This window comes from Macrotis lagotis, chromosome 1, assembly GCF_037893015.1.
Source record: "Macrotis lagotis isolate mMagLag1 chromosome 1, bilby.v1.9.chrom.fasta, whole genome shotgun sequence".
NCBI lineage: Eukaryota > Metazoa > Chordata > Mammalia > Peramelemorphia > Peramelidae > Macrotis > Macrotis lagotis.
In genome coordinates, this window is record NC_133658.1 from 366,676,818 (window position 1) to 366,698,036 (window position 21,219).

Below are 21,219 nucleotides of genomic sequence, written 5' to 3' on the forward strand. Positions count from 1 at the left end.
TAAACCACTTCAGGAGCTTTGTCAAGAAAACCTCAGGGACAGTATGGTCCCAGGGGTCATGAAGAGTTGAACACAGTGAACAACTAAAGAGCAATATATAGTACCTTCTATGGCACTGTAGGCAACTATCATAACAACTCTGGGAGGGAGGGGTTATCATCTCCATTTTATGAATGAGGAAAATGAAGCAAATAAAGCATGATGTCTTGCCTGGTATCACATAGCTAGTATGGTATGGTGTGAGGTACAGTGTCCCAGGAGATGGAATAAGAAAAAAAAAGAGATTAAATTCCATATTTTTGTGGAGTTTATTAGGTGGAAGACCCAGGAGGAAAAAACAGCATTACCTAATGAAGAGGTAGAATGATGTTGCTGAAGGGGCCATGGATGTGCTGGCAGAGGACCTGGTTCAGAACTTGACTTTACCACTTAACCACCTGTGTAATCTTGAGCAAATCCCTCCTCCTTCGGGGGCCTCACTTTTCTCATTTATAAAATGAAAAGCTCTAAATCTCTGGTCCTATGATATTATGATCTTTTAGGTTTCTTTCATTTCTAAAATTCTATAATTCCAGGGATCAACAACTGAAATATGGAATGGGTCAATAATGATTTTCAAGTTTTGTGCATGGATCACTGGTATTGATGATAGTGTCACTGACAATTATGGAAATATGGAACAAATATGAAAATTAGAGGGAGGGAAGGCTTCTTGGAGAAGGTCACCAAGAAGGAAAGAATTTTTTTATGGGAAATATTTCTGGGGATTTCAGAGAAGAAAACATCCTAGATATAGGACACAAGGGTACTTCTGCTAGAAGATGCTATCTGGGGATATGGAGGGGAGAGGGGAACAACTCGCCCTGTTGGGTTGCAGCAAAGTCTCCAAATATGGTAGCAGAGAATGGGGTGGAAAAGAAGATCTTTGAGTAGTACTACTGGAAAGCCACTGAGTATGGTGAGAGAGTGTCTAGAGAGTTGAGAGTTGACAAAGAGAGTGTGGTATAATCCAATCATCAAGGGAGGAGGGGTCCTTGGAGAAGGCAATGACATAAGCAGCAGTGGGCAAAGAATATGCAGCCCTTCTTCATTACTCTTAGACTCTGGGAAATTCAATGTAGGGGAGAGAAAGCACCTCTGTTGTCGTGGTTTGGAAGCAACATGGTGGTATTTAACCGCCAAATCACACTAGAGGCAGCATTTCAGTGAAAAGAATACTTGACATGGAACCCAAGATATCTTTTCCATATCTCTTATGTTAGAAATAAAGAAATGGAGGCCCAGAGGGATACACTGATTTGCTCAAGATCACATTGGTAATGAGTAGTGGACCTGGAATTCTAACATGGGTTGTTTGACTCCACATCTAGTGTTCTTTACATTATTAGTGGGGCCATTGATAAGAATTTACTAAATGCTTCCTTTATGCTACTCACCAGAAACATGTTGGAGATACGAAGAAGTTTACTTTTTAATGGGAGAAAAGAAATATAAATCAGAAAACAGAACAGATGAAAGATATCCTTCAAGGAGATGGCATCAAGAACTTGGGGGAAAAGACTGGGACAGAGATAGGTCCATGGAGGAGATGGTGATCTTGAGTCTAGTCTAAAAGGAAGCCAAGTATTCTAATAGTTGGGTTAGGAGTTGGAAAGGAGAACTTTCCAGACATTAGAAACAGCTAGCATAATGATGCAGAGATGGGATGAAGCAACAAGTTATTCAGTTTGGCTAAGTTCAAAGAGTGTGTGGAAGAACTGTATAATACACAACAAATTGAAAAATAAGAAGGAACACAGTTTGAAAGGCTTTAAATATCAAACAAATGAATTTACTCTGAATTCTTGAATTAATAGGAACCACTGGAGTTTACTGAGGGCTGGGAGGTCACACCTATACTTTATGAAAATCACTTTGGAAATTGAATGCAGGATGGATTAGAATGAGAAAAGATGGGCGGCTAGATGGCGCAGTGGATAGAGCACCAGCCCTGGAGTCAGGAGGACCTGGGTTCAAATGTGGCCTCAGACACTTAATAATTACCTAGCTGTGTGGCCTTTGGGCAAGCCACTTAACCCCATTGCCTTGCAAAAACTTAAAGAAAAAAAAAGAATGAGAAAAGACTTGAGGCAGAGAGAACAATTAGAAGGTTATTGATGAAAAAAAGGTTATTGGTGAAAAGTGATGAAAGTGGTGGTGATGTGAATGGAGGGCAGGGGACATACTTGAGAAGTATACAGAAAGAAATTTTAAGATTTGGTATTTGATTGAATATGTGGAGTGGCTTCTAATTGGTTAGAGAAGTAGGACTAGATAGAGGAATTGAGAATAACACCAACATTTCACACTTGAATGACTGGAACTCAAAAGTATTTTTAGTGGAAGTATACTAAGTTCACTTTTTAAATTTTCTTTTATATTTTTTCTTTCTTTTTCATGGTTTCCTACATCCCACAGCTCTAACTCCTCTTTCACAATATGACTAATATGGTAATATGTTAAACACAATTGTACATGTACAATCTATACGAGATTGTTTGCTGCCATGGGGAGAGGAGAGGGAAGGGCATGTAGTAGAAAAATGTGGAACTCAAAAGCTTGCAAATGAATGAATGCATAAAACTTCCTTTGCTTGTTATTTGAAAAAATAAATAAAATTTTTAAAAAACAAAAAAAGTAATAGTGAAGGTCAGGCTAGGAGACATGAGAGCATGCTTCATAAGGCTATAATCCTAGGAACCAAGAAAGCACAAACCCAACTATATATCTTGAAGAATTTGGATTTCAAAAAAAGCACCAAAAATTCAAAAAACTGAAAACAAAGTGAACCCTAAATGCTTGAAGGCAGACATGCCATGCCAATAATATTTATTCAGGACTGGAAGCTAGGATTTAACTTAGGTGAATGTTTGTTAGGATGTCAGACTTTTATGGGCATATGTGGTCACTGTCCGAATCTGCCATAACCCCTCCCTGACATCATCTTTCCCCTCACCACTTAGGTTGTGGATTCAGACTCACAGGGATTTAGGTTTCATATTCCCTTCACCTCCAGGGCCCTGAGTGAGGGAGGTGAAGCCCACAGTGGCAGCCTGCTCTTTGCTGCAAGCATCTCCATCCCCAGCCCCAGCCCAGGAGCTCCCAGAGCTGGGTGAACACAGCTATGCTTCCCCAATCAATCTCACTGCCTAGTGTTTCACCTTTCAGCTAAGAGCTTTACAGTTTATATCACTCTCAAATCACAGCTTCCATCACATCTCCAAGTCAATGTGTCTGCTATTGAAATCACGCCCTCCACCCTGGCACAGCACAGGTGTTCCTCCCCTCCGGTGCTAGTTTCCTACAGAACAATAGAATCCCAGCCCCCTCTCCACACTTCCAAGTCTTCGGTGCTATTAGAATCCTGGGCCAGAGCAAGAAAGGCCCCTAATGGCATAAACCACAGAACGTCAGGGCTTTAGATTACAGAATGTAAGAGCTGGAAGGGATCATGACAAATTGAAGAGCCCTTAGAACATAAGAACACAGGCTGCCAGAGCTGGAAATGACTCTGGATTTAATTTGACAAACATGTATTAAGTACCCATTATGGATTAGGTTTTATACTTGGTGCCAGGGACACAAAGACAAATTAAAAAAAAATCCCCAGCTGTTAAGGAGCTTACATCCCACTGAATGTAAATAGATGAGAAAATACAAAATAATCTGAAGAGGGAAAGAGTATGCTTTTGATAGAAAGTAATAATACAAGATAAACTTGGAAGGAAGCTAAGGATTTTAAGAGGGAGAAATAAGAAGGCAAAATCAATCCAATGGTGGGGGTGAGGGGTGCTTTTCAAAAGCCCTATTTTAAAAAAAAAAAGTTGAAACGTTTAATTTGTAAATAAATTGTGTCACCAGACAAACTTCTTGCTAGGTAGGAAGCTATTTTCTGCCTTTATTTTTCTGTTTAGTATTCCTCCTTAGAGAAGAGCTTAGAACTCAAAATACAGAATGAAAGTGCAGGAGGGGAATTTACAATCTAGAACATAGATTTTTAAAACTGTAGATCAAAAAGGAAGGCTTCACATATCACATCTTGTACTGAACAGCTTGGAAGCTCTGACAAGATGTTTCCAGTCTAAGGGCCAAGGTTTTTGAGAGGCTGAATGTTGAACAGACTGGAGCCTCAAACATCTATAGAGCTCTTCTTTGGGGGGGGGGGGGTCTGATTCTGAAATTGAGGATCAGGGAGGGAGATTTCAGAGATGAAGATATGTAAGATGTTGGGCTTCATCTTGAGATGAAACTACAGAGCAATGGGAATGTAGGACTTCAACTGGGTCCTTGAGAAACAGATTTCCAAGGGTATTGGGGCAAGACTCTGGTCTGTACTCCTTGCCACCCCTGCACTCCAATTCCCCAAACTTTTAGAGGAGCGAATAAAGCACTGGACTTGGAGTCAGGAAAATCTGGGTTCAAGTCCTACCTCAGACTTCTTAAGCTATTTGACTCTGAGAAATCACTTACCTTTTCTGTATATTACTTTCCTTATTTGTAGAGAGAGGTGATTGGGCTCAGTAGCCTCTAAGTTCCTGCTAGCTCCATATATAAGAACAAAGGTTAAAAATGGAGCTCATATTTCCTGTATAAATATATATGATTAAATAAAACTAAATGCACACAAATACATTATATATATTTGTGTTTATATATGCATCTCACATATTTATACTTGCATAAAAATTATATGTATAACTATTTATATATATACATATTCATACATTTATATATGTTATATACAAATATGGTTAAATATATGCATGTACTTTTATACCCATGCATATATGCACATGTGATATATGCATATATAGTACACATTATATATATATATATGTGTGTGTGTGTGTGTGTGTGTGTGTGTGTGTGTGTAGATCTTTCTACACATATATGTGTGTGTTCATGCTTAAATATAATTTGAGGAAGGGTGAGAACATTCCCTCCCCCACATTTCCCTTATATCTGTCAGCCTGTCAACCAACACTCATTAAATGTTTATTATGTAGCAAGCATTATGTTAATCCCTGGACATCATTCTTCTTTCAGTAAGACAGGTTGTAACTTCAAAGCCATCCTTGAGTCTGCCCCTCTCCCTATCAAATTTCTTTCCATCTCTCCTTTCTCTCTTCTCATACAGTGACCTTCATCACCTCTCACCTGGACTGCCATAATTACCTCTTAAATGATTTCCCCACTCCCCTTTCTAATCCATCCTTCACACAATTGCTAAAATAATTTGCCAAAGGCATAGGTCTGCCCCATGTCATTCCCCTGGTAGAAAATCTTCAGTATCTCCACTTTGCCTCCAGGCTGAAAGACAGACTCCACAGACAGCCATCCAAGGTCTTCTGCAACAGGAGGTCGTCACCTTTTGTCTTTTATGGACTCCCTTGGGCAGTCTGTGAAACCCATGGACCTCTTCTCAGATATGTATAAGCAATGGAAAGAAAATGTGAAATTTAGTTTGATGTTAGTCAAAGTAAAGATGGAATTCTTTTTCTCTTATGGACTCCCCTGAAATCTCTCTCCAGATCCCTTGGATGAGGGGGAAGGGTATCTATGGACCAAAAGTTAAGAATTCTTACTCTTACAGTATAGCATTGCCGGCTGGATTTCACTACTCCATTTCACACACTTTATTGACTGCTCCTTGAATTGTACAAGGTATCGACTATGCCTGGAATGGACTCTTTCCTCATTTCACTTCTGAGATCCCTTGTCTTCCTTCAAAGCTCATCTTAAATAACAACCACCTCTTATTAATGTTCTCACCTTTCCTCAAATTGTATGTAACAGTGCATAAACACACATGTGTGTGTCTGTAGATATATTTATATATGCATACTTATGTGCACTATATATGCATACATCATATGTGTGTATGCATGTGTTATAAGTGTGTATTGATATTTAATCATATTTGTATATAATAACATGAATGTATGCATGTTTACACATCTAGTTTGAATACAAGTACAAACAGGCAATATGCATGTATGTATACATAAATATACATTCATAATATAATGTATTGTTTGCATGTAGTTCTATGCACCTAATGTATACATGTATTCATATATTTAAAATATAAATGCCATGCATGTTTATACATATTTGGGGGGTGCATTTCTGGCACCAGGGCCATATTTATTTCTATCTTTGTATCCCTAGCACTTAATATAATGCCTTTCATTTAGTAGGTGCTAATAGGTGCTTGTTGAATTGGTTTAAACATAGGTCATAGAATGTCAGAGAGCCTTAGAACATAATAATAATAGCTGACATGTTTATATATTACTTTAATCTTGGCAAAGTACTTAATGTCTGTTATCTCACTTAAATCTCTCAGCAGACCTGTAAAATGCTCAATAGTTGGGGCAGCTGGGTGGTGCAGTGGATGGGGCACCGGCCCTGGAGTTGGGAGTGCCTGGGTTCAAATCCGGTCTCAGAGACTTAGTAATTGCCTAGCTGTGTGACCTTGGGCAAACCACTTAACCCCATTTGCCTTGCAAAAAATAAAACCTAAAAAAAAAAAGCTCAATAGTTTTTATTATCACCATTTTGAAGATGAGGAAACTGAGATACTGAGCATTCAAGCAGGTTGTATGAGCAATGAGCAATGGGTATTAGAGACAGAATTTGAACTCATTTTTTTCCTATCTCCAAATACAGTACTCTACCAACTACATCATGCTGATGTTCATAGAACATAGAACTGAAGGGAATCTTAGAACTTACATAGAATGTCAGAGTTGGAAGGAAATATAAGAGAACTAAAAAGGATATAACAAGATAGAATCTTACAATAGGAAAATTAGAGCTAGAATGAAGACTATAAAGCATCATATGTAGAAGGGACCTTTAAAAGTTGTCTAAGAGCTATATGACCTGAATTTGAGTCCCTCCTCTACCACTTTCTAACTGACTATGGGCAAATACCTTCTCTTCTCTGAACCTCAGTTTCCTTATCTGTAAGGAGAGACAGCAATATTTGCATTCATTACTCATCTCACACAACCATTGTGGGGATCAAAGGAGATAAAGTATTTTGTGAGCCTAAAAATCTTATGAAATATGAGCTATTATTATTCTACTGGGATTGGCCTGGAGTATATCATTACATTATCTATCAAGAAAAAGTTGGTTAAATAAAATGATCTTGTTAAGAAATCTTATGGGCAAATTTAACCTACTTAAATGAATAAATTATTTTTAGACACTCTAGATGGACCAATTTATAAGCAATTGATATGCTAATTATAAATTGGTCTCACCCATGAGAAGCAGCCTGCTAAAGTGGATGGAGTGCTGACCTCAGAATTTGTAAGAGTGATCTGGGACTGAGTCAGGCCTCCGAAACCTACTGACTGTAAAGACTCCAGGCAGATACATTAGTTTTTCAGTCCCCATACCTATACTCATCCCCTAAAGCAGGGATATGAACCTGGTGTGTGTGTGTGTGTGTGTGTGTGTGTGTGTGTGTGTGTGTGTTTGTATGTGTATGTGATGGACACCTTTGAAAGTCCACTGAAGCCTGTGAACCCCATATCAGAATAAGGGTTTATTGCCAAATATCTCATAATTGAAAGGAATGCTAAATTTCAGTTAGAGGAATCCCTGAAATATAGTCAAAGATCCCTTGGAACCCCTAGATTTGACTTCTTTGGGACAAATCTTGATTGGCCAAATTCTCATTACTTTAAGCACATGAAAACAATATCATTTGATTTTTTCTAATAGTATTCTATACACATCCAGAAAAATCTATTTCTTCATTGTAATTTACTGATTCAGAGGACAATTCCACAATTCTGAAAGAATAAAGTTACATGTATATACATGTATATATACATATATAATAAATATTTATATGTATGTATTATATGTGTCTTCACAGTTTTACATCTAATTACTCAAATGCTCAAATGGATCTGGGAATCTCATTTATTTGGACATTCCTTTCCTTCATAATGAAGTTCCAGACCACACTTGGCTACCTATTCCATGGGGCTCTTTTCCATATCCTCTCATAAGATAACCACAGGATATCCACTCAATGTACTGGAGCCCTTCCTTGCTTTCTCATGACATGATGAGAAAACCAGTGTAGTACTATCTATCCTCTGTTCCCCTCACCTTGTAACCTACCCTCTTTTCTCCCTATTTTACATTTCCTGGGTATTTCTTACACTTGATTTTCTTCTAAGTTCCTTATTACTAAAGAAATTCATCATCCTTGTTATTGGTTTGAGGTAAAATATTGATGTGAGGTGACTGCATTTTCTCTAATAATTTTCATTCACTATTCAAGATGGAATAGCCTTAGAGCCACAGGTTCTGGCTTGTTTAGTCAGACTAGCTTGGGGCCAGTTCTTATCAGTGAAGTTCACTACTCTTCCTGACCATCTTGGATCAGCATTAGCCTTTCTTCACCTCCTGTCATTCAAAGACATAAATAGTCCTTCCTTTTCCAGGAACATGGAAGATAAACCACCATTCCTTTGAACTAATACTCAGGGGGTCTGATAACTAAATACATCCAATTTCCTTAGAAGGTACCCCATAAGAGTGATTCTTACTCTAATAGTAATGATAATAATTCACATGTTTGGAGAGCTTTAAAATTTATAAAACACTTTCCTAGGAACAGTAGTTCCAAGAAAACTCTAGTTAGCAAGATTGTATAAGTATCATTACATCCTATTTTATACATAATAAAACTGAGGCTTGGAGGGTGAAGTAATTCGTTCAGAGTCAACAGAACAAATAAATACTAAACCCTGGAGCTCTGACTGTAAATGGATTAGCAAAGTTTTGGAGAAAATGAAAATAATACTTCCATCCTTTTATATCATTACTATTTATTTTGATACTGCTTTTTGATTGAAGTAGGAGAAAGAATTCTACAAAGAAATTAAATTAAAACACATTTATTAAATGTCTAATGTGGACCAGACATTAAGCTAAGCTCTTGGTTATACAAAATAAAAAAATAGACAAAAAAATCCTTTCTTTTAAGGAGTTCACAGTGTAACTGGGAAGACAGCATACAAACAACTATGCACAAACAAGATAGTACAGGATAAATTGGAGGTAATATCAGAGAAAAGACTCAGATTAGGAATATTGGGAAATAGAACTTCTTGTAGATGTGACTTTAGCTGAGAATTGAAGGAGCCAGAAGGTAGAATAAGAAGGGTGAGAGCTTAGTGAATAAGGGCAGTCAGTAAAAGGGCCAAGAAGAAGGAAATGGAATATCAGCAAAGAGTTTTAGGAGAAGTAGAGGGAATAAGAATAGACAGGTTGTAAGGAGATTGTCAATGAAGAGCTTTGAACACTAATCAGATGATTTTATATTTTATCCTGGAGGTGATAGGGTATTTATTAAGTAGGAGAGTGACATAGTCAGATCTTTACTTTAGGAAGACATTTGGTGTCTGAGCAGAAAATGAATTGGAATTGGGAGATACTTGAGCCAGGGAGATCAACAAGAATATTTCTGTATTCCTAGAAAGAAGAGATGAGATCCTAAACAAAAGTGATAACAATAACAGAGTAGAGAAGCAAACAGATGTGAGAGATGTTATAAGGGTAGAAACAATAAGACTTGAAAACTGAATATGAATATGAGAATGAGAAGTGAAGAATGATAGCCTAGGTTGTGAGTCTGGTTAACTCAGAGGTTAACTTAAGAACTTAAGATGGAAGGTTTAGTATGAATTCAGTTTGGGGCAGGTTGAGTTTAAGATGGCTATGAAATATTGAAATATGAAATACCTAATATACAGTTGGGAATGTGAAGTTGAAGGTGAAGAGAGAGATTAGAATTGGATGAACAAATGTGAAAATCATTTGCATAAAGATGATAATTATATCCATGGGAGCTGAATGAGATCACCCAGTGAAAAAGTATAGAGAGAAAAGAGAAAAGGGCCCAAAACAGAGCTTTGGGGGACACAGCAGTTAGTGGGCATAACCTAGTTGAAAATTAGCTAAGGAGACTGAAAAGAAGTGGTCACATAGGTAGGAGAATCATGAGAGAATAATGTCACAAAACCTTAGAGCAAAGAGAATATCAAGAAGAGGATGATCGACAATGACAAAGGCTGCAAGACCATTAAATTTAGCAATTAAAATATCATTGGTAATTTTGGAGAGATCAGATTCAGATGAACGAGGAGATTGAAAGCAAGACTGTAGACCATTTAGAAGATACTGAGAGAAAAGGAACTACAGATATCAGTTGATTAGTTGAAAAGACAAAATGAGATCATTTTTAAAAAAATCATTTGTGCATATGGAGGGATTAACCATGAAAAGAAAAAAGGATACCTGTTCATTTGAGATGAGTAGAGGAGGAGATAGTAGTAGAAAGTATCTGCATAATGTGAGTTGAGGAGAAAGAGAGGAAAAAAGGACTCTTGGTTTATTGCTCAATTTTTGCCTTAATTTTTTTTTAGTAAAATAGAAGGTAAATTTCTCAGTTGAGAGGATGAAGGGAGGGGAAACCATAGCAGGATTTGGGGAAAAGAGAGATGGTGAGTCTGGCATTGAACTTGTTAAGGGATGAAGGAGAGCATTCCAGAAATCGGTAGACAATAGCCAATGGATTCTTGATTAAGCAATAAATATGGATTGAATGAAAGAGAGAAGGTTACTGAGTGATGTTAGCAGAGACTTTAGAAGTGTTGATAGAAAGCAATAAATATTCCAAATCTTTTACTACAATCTATGAGTTGAAGATCTGAACAGAAGTGCAGTCAGTGCTGAAAAGGGTGATCAGGGAAGCCATGCCATTAGCATGCAGCTAAACACAGGAGGAGGTGGTAGATAGAACAGTGATACTGGAAAGAACTGAGTGCAAAGCTTAACTCAGACGCTTATTAGCAGAGTGACTCTATATAAGTCTCTTAGCCTCTTTCTGCCTTGATTTCTTCTTTTTGCAAAATGAGAACAATTTTAGTACCTATCTCCCAGAGTTGTCGTAGGATAAATGAAATAATACTTACATAATACTTTTCAAACCTGAAAGTGCCTTATAAATGTGAGTTGTCATTATTTTTATTCCTTCTATGTCTATCATCATCATCATCATCATCATCATCATCATCATTATCATCATCAGGAGGGAGTCAGGTCTCAGTGAGCATAAGAAGAAGGGAGGGATAAGAAAAGAAAAAAAATTAAGATGAAGCCTGACTTGTTACCTATGAATTTCATAGGTATTTCAGAGAACCTAGAAGGGATGGGTATCGTTAGGGTGAGATGTTGAGTTAAGGGAAATGGCAAGAAGTGGGAGAGAAGGAAGGAAGTAGTTTCTGAATATCTTCAGAATATCAAAATATCTCCATATCTTATAATACGATTTAATTATTGTGAATATTTCATTTGTTGCAACTGGAACAACCCCTCTCATATGTGGGCCTACTAATTTGAGGGACCTTATAGGACAATAGTCTCTCATATGCTCTCATGAAAATATTTTTTCTCTTTAGAATCAGTCAGAGGACAAATGCCCTTCTCCCCTACTAAAAATAAAATAGAATTTCACCAACAACATGACAAATAAAGTGTTAGAGGAAAGACTTTTCAATGCATACTAGCATTATATACTCCTACAATACCAGAAAAACATTCATGAAGGGCACAGACTGGGAAGTAAGTAAATATATATATACATATATATATATATATATATATTCACTTACATAATATACATGCACTTATATATGCATATATATGTGTGTATTTACATACAGACATATGGTCAGGGAATATATGATATATGCCAGGAATTTTTCTGGCCAGAATGCTACACATAACCAGGGCAGCTCACACCTTATGTTGTAGAATTTTTAGTGCCATTTTTTATATTTTAGTGTACTTAGTGCCATTTTGTGTAGCCATCACAATGCTTTATTGAGAATTATATCTTTGTTGTCTACTGCATGCATGGTCTCTAATGGATAAATCTTCTTTTCTGAAAATATTGGACACTTTATTGTCTCTGCTCAGAATCTCCTCTGGGCTCACGGCCATTAAATTCCTCTCTTCTATAATCTCTTGGGCTCCCTGCTCCTCTCTATGAAGGCATGGTGACTAGAAAGTTTCTCCCTAACAAGGGAGCAACAGCTACTGGAGATAGATTAAGTGTGAGTTAGCATATCTAACTAAAGGACACAAAACAAAAAGCCAGTCAGAGTACATCTAAGCTAAGATTAATTTGACTGCCTTTATCTGATGTTCGTTCAAAGTCTGAAATAGCTATTTTGATTGCCTCGGAAAATTTCTGGTTACTCCTTTTTAACTCCCTATAGTATCTTATGCCCCCTCAAAAGTTTTCCTAGGGAAGTGTCTGTGTGTGTTTGTGTGTGTGTGTGTGTGTGTGTGTGTGTGTGTGTGTGTGTGTGTATAGGGAAGTATTCACTCCTAATATCCTCTTTGAAATACAACTTAATCTGAGAAAAAAAGGAATAAAAGCTAAAAAAAAGGCGAGGTCACTTCCCTCCAACCTACGGACATAGAATCAGAAATTTATCAGGTCATTGGTTCTAACTCATACTCTATGATGGAATCCCCAGGGTAATATTCCAAACTGAAATCTAAACTGAAAAACTCTATTTTTATATATACATCAAATGATAAAACATTTGTTAAAAAAAATTTTTAAGTGGACAGCTAGGTGGCACAGTGACTAGAGCACTGGTCCTGGAGTGAGGAGACCTAAATTCAAATTCAACCTCAGACACTTGATACTTACTAGCTGTGTTACCTTGAGCAAGTTACTTAATCCATTGTCTCACCAACCCCATCCCCCCAAAAAAGAAACAACAACTAAGAAATGGAGATGAGAAGAGATTGCATGGGGATGGAATATGGAGGGCTATGTGGGAGGAGCATTTAGAAAACCAGGTTGACTGAACAGAGATACATAAAGGACAGGAATGTATAAAATATTCCTTTGTCTGTCCCCAAGGCTGGGAAAAGACCAGTCAGATTCCTAGGACTGGGAGAAGATTCCTAATATTTGCTTATATACTCATATGACTGCTTTCTGTAAACAGTAGAAAATCCAAAGTGTGACTAATCAAGGGAAGAGAGATTAGAATTTGATTGTGGTACACTGGCTTTTTTCTCTTGGGAGACGCAAAAATGGCCATTTTCCAAGGCCCTGCACAGTAGTATATAAATCCTTTATGAAGAGAATTGACCTTGCTTGATAATCATCTTTTCTTTTTTCTTTTCACAGTTCCTTATCAGCAGAACCCCTACAATCCTGGGGGAAGCACCAATGTTATTCAGTGCTATCGCTGTGGAGACACTTGCAAAGGAGAAGTGGTTCGTGTGCAGAATAACCATTTCCATATTAGGTGTTTCACCTGTCAAGGTAGGAGGCCCAACTCCATTGCCCAAATTGCTAAGCATGATGAGACCTCTTAAAAGGTCAAAGAAACTAAAGCACATACTGTGCCCCCCAATCACTTGAGGTCTTCCCATTACATTTTCTCTAAAATTTTACTCAATTCAACAAATGTGAATAATTGCTCACATTTCTTTAGCACTTGAAGGTTTATAAAGAGCTGTATTTTCTCCATTCTAATCCTAGGAAGCAGATGACACATGTTTTATCACACAAGTTTTACAAATAAGGAAACTGAGGCTCACAGAATTTGCTCAGGCTTTCATAAATAAGCCAGATGAACTCAGGTCTCTTCCTTTCAAGTCTAGTGTTCTTTCCATTATAATTACACTTTCTACTTCATGTAGAGCCTTGTGCTGGCTCTGGGGGAGATATAAAATGGAGATTAGAAAGGGATCTCTGTCCTTTATCTCATGGTATTTTCTTGCAGAGTTCTATTTCCAAACACAAAGGAAGGCAGGAAAGAACTTCTAAGTATGAGATGACAAGCTCTAGGCCATACAGAGATTGATCATCCTGAAAACTCAGATTATTTCATTTATTTCAGTGCTCCAAGATTCCATGGTTCATCAGTGTAGCTACTTACTTTCATCATGCAGGTGACACTTTAATGAGTGGGTTTTCATGAATTAATGGGATCCCAAAATGTTAATGGTCATCTTCAAATTCAGGATCTTCCCTTGTCCTGAATCATCAGATGACCTTTAATAATAAAAATAGATTTAGAGGAAAAAAAGGATCTCAGAATCCATCTTGTCTAATCCCCTCCTTATATGAATGAGGAAACAGAATCCCATAAAATTTAAGCGACTTACCCAAAGTCACATAGATAGTAAGTGTTAGAGCAGGAATTCACAGTCAGATCCTCTAACTCAAGAACCTGTGCTTTGGGGGCAGCTGGGTGGCACCAGTGGATAAAGCACTGGCCCTGAAGACCTGAGTTCAAATGTGGCCTCAGACTCTTAAAAATTAACTAGTTGTGTGACCATGGGCAAGTCTTTTTTCCATTATGTTAAATTCTATTTTAAACCTTGTATTAAGATCTTTGGTTTGCTAGATCTTTGGTTTGCTAGATTCTTTTCATTGAGGTTGAAAATGGTGCCCCCTACACAAAGTCTTCCTGTATATCCTCTAGTCAATAATGCTATCTCCTCTCAGATTTCACATAACATTTTGCTTTGCCCCTCTTTAAAGCACTATTTTTATTTCTGTTTATGACTTACCCCACTACCAAATTGTAAACCACATTAGGAAATGTCCTATGTCTTATCTAAACTTTGTATCTCCCCTAGGGCCTAGCATAGTACTCACCAACCTTTGGCACTTAAAATATTTGCTCAATATTGAATGAACAAGAGACTGTTAAGAAGGATCTGGATATATCAGAATGAAGATCTTGTGGTTTTTCCTATGGTGCTCTCTAATACTTTATTCATTTTATAGACCAAAAGAACAATAGATTTAGAGCTAGAAGGCATCATAGAGGCCATCCAATTTAACCATCTCATTTTATCAATGAGGAAACAGACTCAGGAAGTTAAGTGACATGTCCAAGGTCACACAGATAGCAAGGGGCAAGATTGGATTTCGAAATTCACTCTATAATTTAATCAACTTCCTCCACTAGCTTCTCTACACTGTAGGAACACATAGATGGAATTCACTAGTTGCTGTTGACAGAGCAATTTATTTCTTAGTGTCATTTCTCTTATAATGAATGTTTACTTTGTTCTGGGCTAGTCTTCAAACAACAGACACAGAATTCATGAATAGACCAGGCCTTAAAACTTTACCAGCCTAGCCAAACTTTTGCCCTTCTATGTATCCTTTGAGAGTCCACTCCTCCTCATCACAGAGAGGTAATATAAGAGAGTTATTTAACATATGGGAAAAAGTAGCACCTATGCTATTACAATGAATAGATAGCAGCTTCTGGGCAAAAACATGATCACCTCTAAGAATACCTTTTTTGGGTAATTTTGATTTCCATATCTGACGGTAAAAATCTGAGGTTAGGGATAAGCAAGAGCTATGCCCTATGTTAATTTTACAAAGTACATTGATTCAGAGCAGATGGATTGTGGATTATCCATAATCTTTGTATCTGATGCTAGGATTCATAGCATCATATTTGAAAGACACTTTGGAGAATTATCTGCCTAGTCTCCTACCTGATGCAAACATCCCTAAAGAGTGGTCAGCTCACTCAAACCAACTCATGAAGCAACTCATTTAATTTCCAGATAGTTCCAATTTTTAATTCCTTCCTTATATTGAGCTAATATCTGTCTCTCTGTCATCTTCAACTATAAATTCAGATATATTTTTTCAGTTTAAAGTCTAGGTAGAACTACTAGAGCCAGCTCTCATGAGTTGCTCTTGCCTCTAGTCATCTGGTTAGCCTGGTCCAGACCTTTCAACTCTTTTGATTCTACAGACCTAAGCAGAATTATAAAACACTAGGTCTAGGGCTGGAAGTAACCTCCAAGACCATCTAGTCTCATCTCCTCATTTTACAGATAAGGAATCTGAGACCTATACAGGTTAAATGGCTTATCCAAGTCACACAAATAGTGATAGTCTAATCATTTTTCTAGTTTAGTAGAAAAACTAAACTATGGTACATGCAACCTCCCATGAGTGATCACCATTTTCTTTGGAATACAGAAGGAAAAAAAATATACTTCCTTTGGATAACTATCTGATCAAAGATTCCTAGAACACTTTTATGTAGCTTACATTCTAATAGGAGAAGATACATAGAAGAACATAGTGGTCAAGGTCTGGTATTTTGGTTAGGAGAATCACAGGGATGTTGAATAGAGTCATTTGGAAGTTGAGTGACATGACCCTTCCAGGAATGGGAATGTTGATTTGATCATTGCTCCATGTGATATTTCTTCATGTATTTGAAGACATCAGTCATATTCCCATCTTAGTCTTCCCTTCTTCAAGGTAACCATTTCATGTGGAATAGCTTTTATCTTGATCACTCTGTTCTGGAGATGCTATAGCTGTGTAAATAAAATGTCCCTTCTAAGAGCTGGTACTCAGATTTAAGCACAAATATTTAGGAGTTATATGAACAAGGCAGAGGACCCTAGGGCTGTCACCTCCCTTGTTCTAGAGTCCTATTAAAACAACCTAAGAGAAGACAGCTTTAAAAAAAATTAGCAACCCCATCATCTCACTGATACTGCTAAGCTTGTGGTCAACTAAGATATGAAGTCTTTTCACATGAATTACTATCAGTTCTGATCTCTACCATCTAAGGTTGATGATCCCAACCTTTTCATTTTCTCTCTCTTTTTCTGGTTGTTTGTTTTGTGAGGCAATGGGTTTAAATAGCTTGCTCAGGGTCACGTAGCTAGTAAGTGTCAAGTGTCTGAAGTTGAATTTGAACTCAGGTCTTCCTGATTCTAGGGCTTCAACCATTTCATTTTACAAAAATGCTGCAATATGGAGTGATTGACCTATATTCACTTAGGTAGTAAGTCATGGGTCCAGGAATGAAATCCAGGGCCTCTGACACCTGATCCAGAGTTCATTTAACAGGCTTCAAAGCCTTGAAAGGAAGTGGTGTGAGTTCTAACATTCACATTTTAAAGATTAGGCATCTGAGGTTCACAGAGGTAAAAGAGAAGCAAGTACATAGACCTCATAGACCCCACAGATAGAGATTGAGCCAAAATTCAGTCCCAAGTCTGCTTACTCCAGGTCTACTTTTTCTCATTTCTTATACTCTGGAAGAGACCTTAGAACTTGGAACTTGGAACTTGGAATGACAGATAAATTCCATTCAACAAACATTTATTACATACTTACTATGTTTGCAAAGAACTATGTTAGATGCTGGGGATCCAATTGATAAGGTATAGTTACTGTTCTCAAAGATATTGCATTCTACTAAGTGGAATATGAAATGCACATTGATAAACATAATACAAGATAGTAGTCATTGGGGAAGAAGAGAGATCCAGACAAAATGTTCTAGGAAACATGAGGAAAGAGAAAATATTTTTAACTGGAGTGTGTTAAGAATTGAAGAAGACATCAGGAAAAAAAAAATTCAGTGGTACTTGAACTCAACCTTGAAGAGAGAAATATTCCAAAATCAGAGATGAAAAGTGAATGTATTCTAGAGCTATGTATGTCTGTGTAGGTGTCTGAGGTTATTGTGCCAGTTTCGTACTTCTAAAAGTCAGCATTAGAGACAATAAAATTGTGGTGTTAACTTAGTTTCATAAAAGCATCATGGCACAGTGGAAAAGAAAAATGGGCTTAAAATCAAAAGACACAAATCTGTGACCCAAATCTTACATTTCCAAGTTATGTAGTATTAGACAAGATACTTAAATAACTCTGGACCTCAGTTTTCTAGAAAACGTGATAATAACACTCACACTATGAATCTTATGGAATTGTTGCAAGGAAAGCTAATAAACTTTGAAAAATCTAATGTGCTATAAAATATTTTTATTTTCATTAGCAATAAAAATTTATAAATGGCCAATTGGTTAAATGATATTATCATAGGATTCTACAATTTTATGAGATGGTTTGACTATAATTCATTCTCTATATTAGGAAATGGTGGTGCTTGGGACAAGATCATAGGATCATATACAGGATTTAGACTGGAAGGCACCACAGAGATCATCTGGTCCAATTTTTTCATTACACAGAGAAGGAAATAGGACCAAGTAGAGGAAATAATTTGTCCATGGGTCACAAAAATAAAGCTCACTATTTGAACTCAGGTTCCTTGATTACAACTCCAGTTTTTCTCTTGCTGTGTTGTTTGTCCTTCATTTTATTTTTTAGGTTTTTGCAAGGCAAATGGGGTTAAGTGGCTTGCCCAAGGCCACACAACTAGGTAATTATTAAGTGTATGAAACCAGATTTGAACCCAGGTACTCCTGATTCCAAGGCTGGTGCTTTATCCACTACGCCACCTAGCCACCCCTTGTCCTTCATTTTTAAAGAAGACCACAAAATCAGGGAAATGATAATAACACAACAAGCACATAAATTGTATTTGAGTGAGGGGAGGGCTCTGCTAAAACACCAGCCTCGCATTCTCCTCCAGAGCCATCTTGGTCCAATGACCAGATATGAATCAGGAGATGGTGCTGGATGTGAGGCAATCAGGGTTTTAGTGACTTGCCCAAGTAAGAGCTAGTAAGAGTCAAGTGTCTGAGGTGGGATTTGAACTCCCATTATCCTAACTCCAAAATCAATGCTCTATCCACTACACCACCTGGTTGCCCTTTTTTAAAATACTTTTTGCAATCAGTGGGGTTAAGTGACTTGCCCAAGGTCACACAACTAAATAATTATTAACGATCTGAGGTAGGATTTGAACTCAGGTCCTCCTAACTCCAGGGCTGGTGCTCTATCTATGCACCAACTAGCTGCCTGCCCCTTATGCTGTGCTACAAGACCAATGTCTGACTGTTCTAAGAATATGAGAACCTTATGTTTGCCTGATGGTGCAATTATTTCCCAACTATTTCACAACAGTGACCATCTCTTCTTCTTTTCCCTAAATGTTATATGATATAGAACAATCCCTTTAATTTTGGAATGACATATACCAAATGACTTGCCCAAAGTCACATAGGAAGTTAGAATCACAGCCAGAGCTCAAATCCATCTGGTTGATCCCATCAGCAACAGGGTTGAGATGCTGTATCATGCCGTACTACATTGCCTTTCCCACTAAATCCAAGATTGTTCTTAACTCCATTTTCAAACAAATTTTTACTGAGCCTTTGCAAAGATTAGTAATGTTTAAATAACCATGAGTAAAGAATAAAAATTAGCAAAGAGAAAAGGAAGCAGTGTTAGTGCTAATTTGTGGTTGATGTCAATTTGGGCAAGGAATTCAGCAGAATATACTTTGAATTATAAATCAGAAAGCTTGAACTGTAATTCTGGGTCTGTCACTTGCAAGTTTAGTGATTTTGGGAAAATCATTTAAGTACTCAAGTGTATGTCAGTCTCCCCTATAAAATTAGGGAATTCTTACATCATAGATTTTGAGCTGGGAGGGATCTTAGAGGCATCTAGTCTATCCACCCATTTTACAGATGAGAAAATTAGAGGAATGAAGTTATTTGTCTGAGTGCACATGGGAATCAAGGGGCAAGTAAGATTAGAATATATATTTTCTCATTCTAAATCTAGTATTCATTCGCCATACTACATTGCCTTAGATGGAGCAGGGAGATACTAACCTTGCTATTAAAGACTCATCAGGGCGGCTAGGTGGTGCAGTGGATAGAGCACTGACCCTGGAGTCAGGAGTACCTGGGTTCAAATACGGCCTCAGACACTTAATAATTACCTAGCTGTGTGGCCTTGGGCAAGCCACTTAACCCCATTGCCTTGCGAAAGGGAAAAAAGCCTTGAAAAAAATTAAAAAAAATAAAGACTCTCATAGGACAGCACAAAGGAATTGCTTTTCCTATCACAGTCCAGACTGTGTTTCAACCAAATCATCCCCAGGTATTGAGACCCATTTCCTCTGAGCTACCAAAGGGTCATGTCTACAGCCTCCAAATGAAGAGTAAATTGAAAGTCCCAAACCAAGGCTTGTCCATCTGGAAACTCATTAGTTGGTCAGGGAAGTCACCCAATCAGTACTTGAGCAAGTTATTTAAGGTCCCTAGATCTTAGTTTCTTTATCCATAAAACAAGGGATTAGCCTAAATGACCTCTGAAATCCTGTCCTGCTTGAAAACAATGATTTTATACCTTTGTTCCTTCTTTAACAGAACTACTGAAACAACTTTCTAACTATGCCATTTCTACTCAGAATTCTTCAATACATCCCTATTGCCTTGAGGACAAAAGGCAAATTTTTAAGACCATCTACAAAAACATACACACACACACACACACACACACACATACACACACATAGACACACAGCACTAGAATATATTCTCATCTTTGCTTTCAGAATATTTCTCTCTCTTCAACGTTGAGCCCAGGTACCGCTGCAGCATTTTTCCTGATGTCTTCTTAAAGTTAAAAGTAGCCCCAATCTCATATTATATTTGTCAATATGCATGTCCTATCCCACCCAGTAGAATACAATCTCTTTGAGAATAAGAACTATGTCAAGTTTATCAGGTTCACCTTGTACAACTCTTTCCCTTTATAGTATGTAACAAATGTAAAAAAAAAGTAATAAATGCTTGTTGAATGGCATTGATCTGTCATTCCATGTTCTAAGGCCCTTCCTAGTGCTGATATTTTGGCTTCTGTGTTCCAAAGTCCCTGGCAATTTTTGAAAGTCTTAAATTCCTGCCAGCCTTTTCTCTTCTGCCTCTTAAAGGTGATCCCTATTTGCCCCATCAGGTTAAGAGAATTGCTTGTATATATAAAGTGGTCAAAATAAAGCTCTGCCAAACAAAAAAAGCAAGATACTAAAAATGGTGGGGATTTCTAATCAAGGTAGTGATCAAGTATAAAAAGAAGAAAAAAAAATGTGATCCAGCCTGCAACAATATAAATTGTAGAAAGTAATGCTTCCTCTGTAGTGAGCATGGATGGGACCTTTATTAGAATGCAGTGCCCTTCAGAGACCTTGAGAAAAATGTAGCCAAATGGAAGAGGGCTTAAAGAGAGCTTAAAGAGAACACTGAAGATTTTAAGTAAAGGAAGGATTACATCCTTCGATCCCACATTAAGATTTACTCACCAGTTTCTAGTTAGGGAAGTCAGGCAAATGGACAGTAATCCTTCTATGA

The 21,219-nt window shown here is 37.4% G+C and overlaps 1 protein-coding gene across 7 annotated transcripts in view; it reads left to right on the plus strand.

The window, feature by feature from the left end:
* ABLIM3 (actin binding LIM protein family member 3) overlaps positions 1 to 21,219 on the plus strand; it is a 164,920-nt gene that overhangs the window by 45,649 nt on the left and 98,052 nt on the right. For 6 of the 7 annotated variants that reach the window (XR_012473739.1, XM_074212371.1, XM_074212366.1 and 3 more), the window contains exon 2: positions 13,289 to 13,426. Coding sequence is in view for 5 of the 7 variants with exons in the window: in XM_074212371.1 (XP_074068472.1) it covers positions 13,289 to 13,426 (138 nt within the window). In the remaining 2 variants the exon portion in view is untranslated. Of the gene's footprint in view, positions 1 to 13,288; positions 13,427 to 21,219 lie in introns of those variants that run through there. The other variant, XM_074212370.1, reaches the window with a different exon arrangement.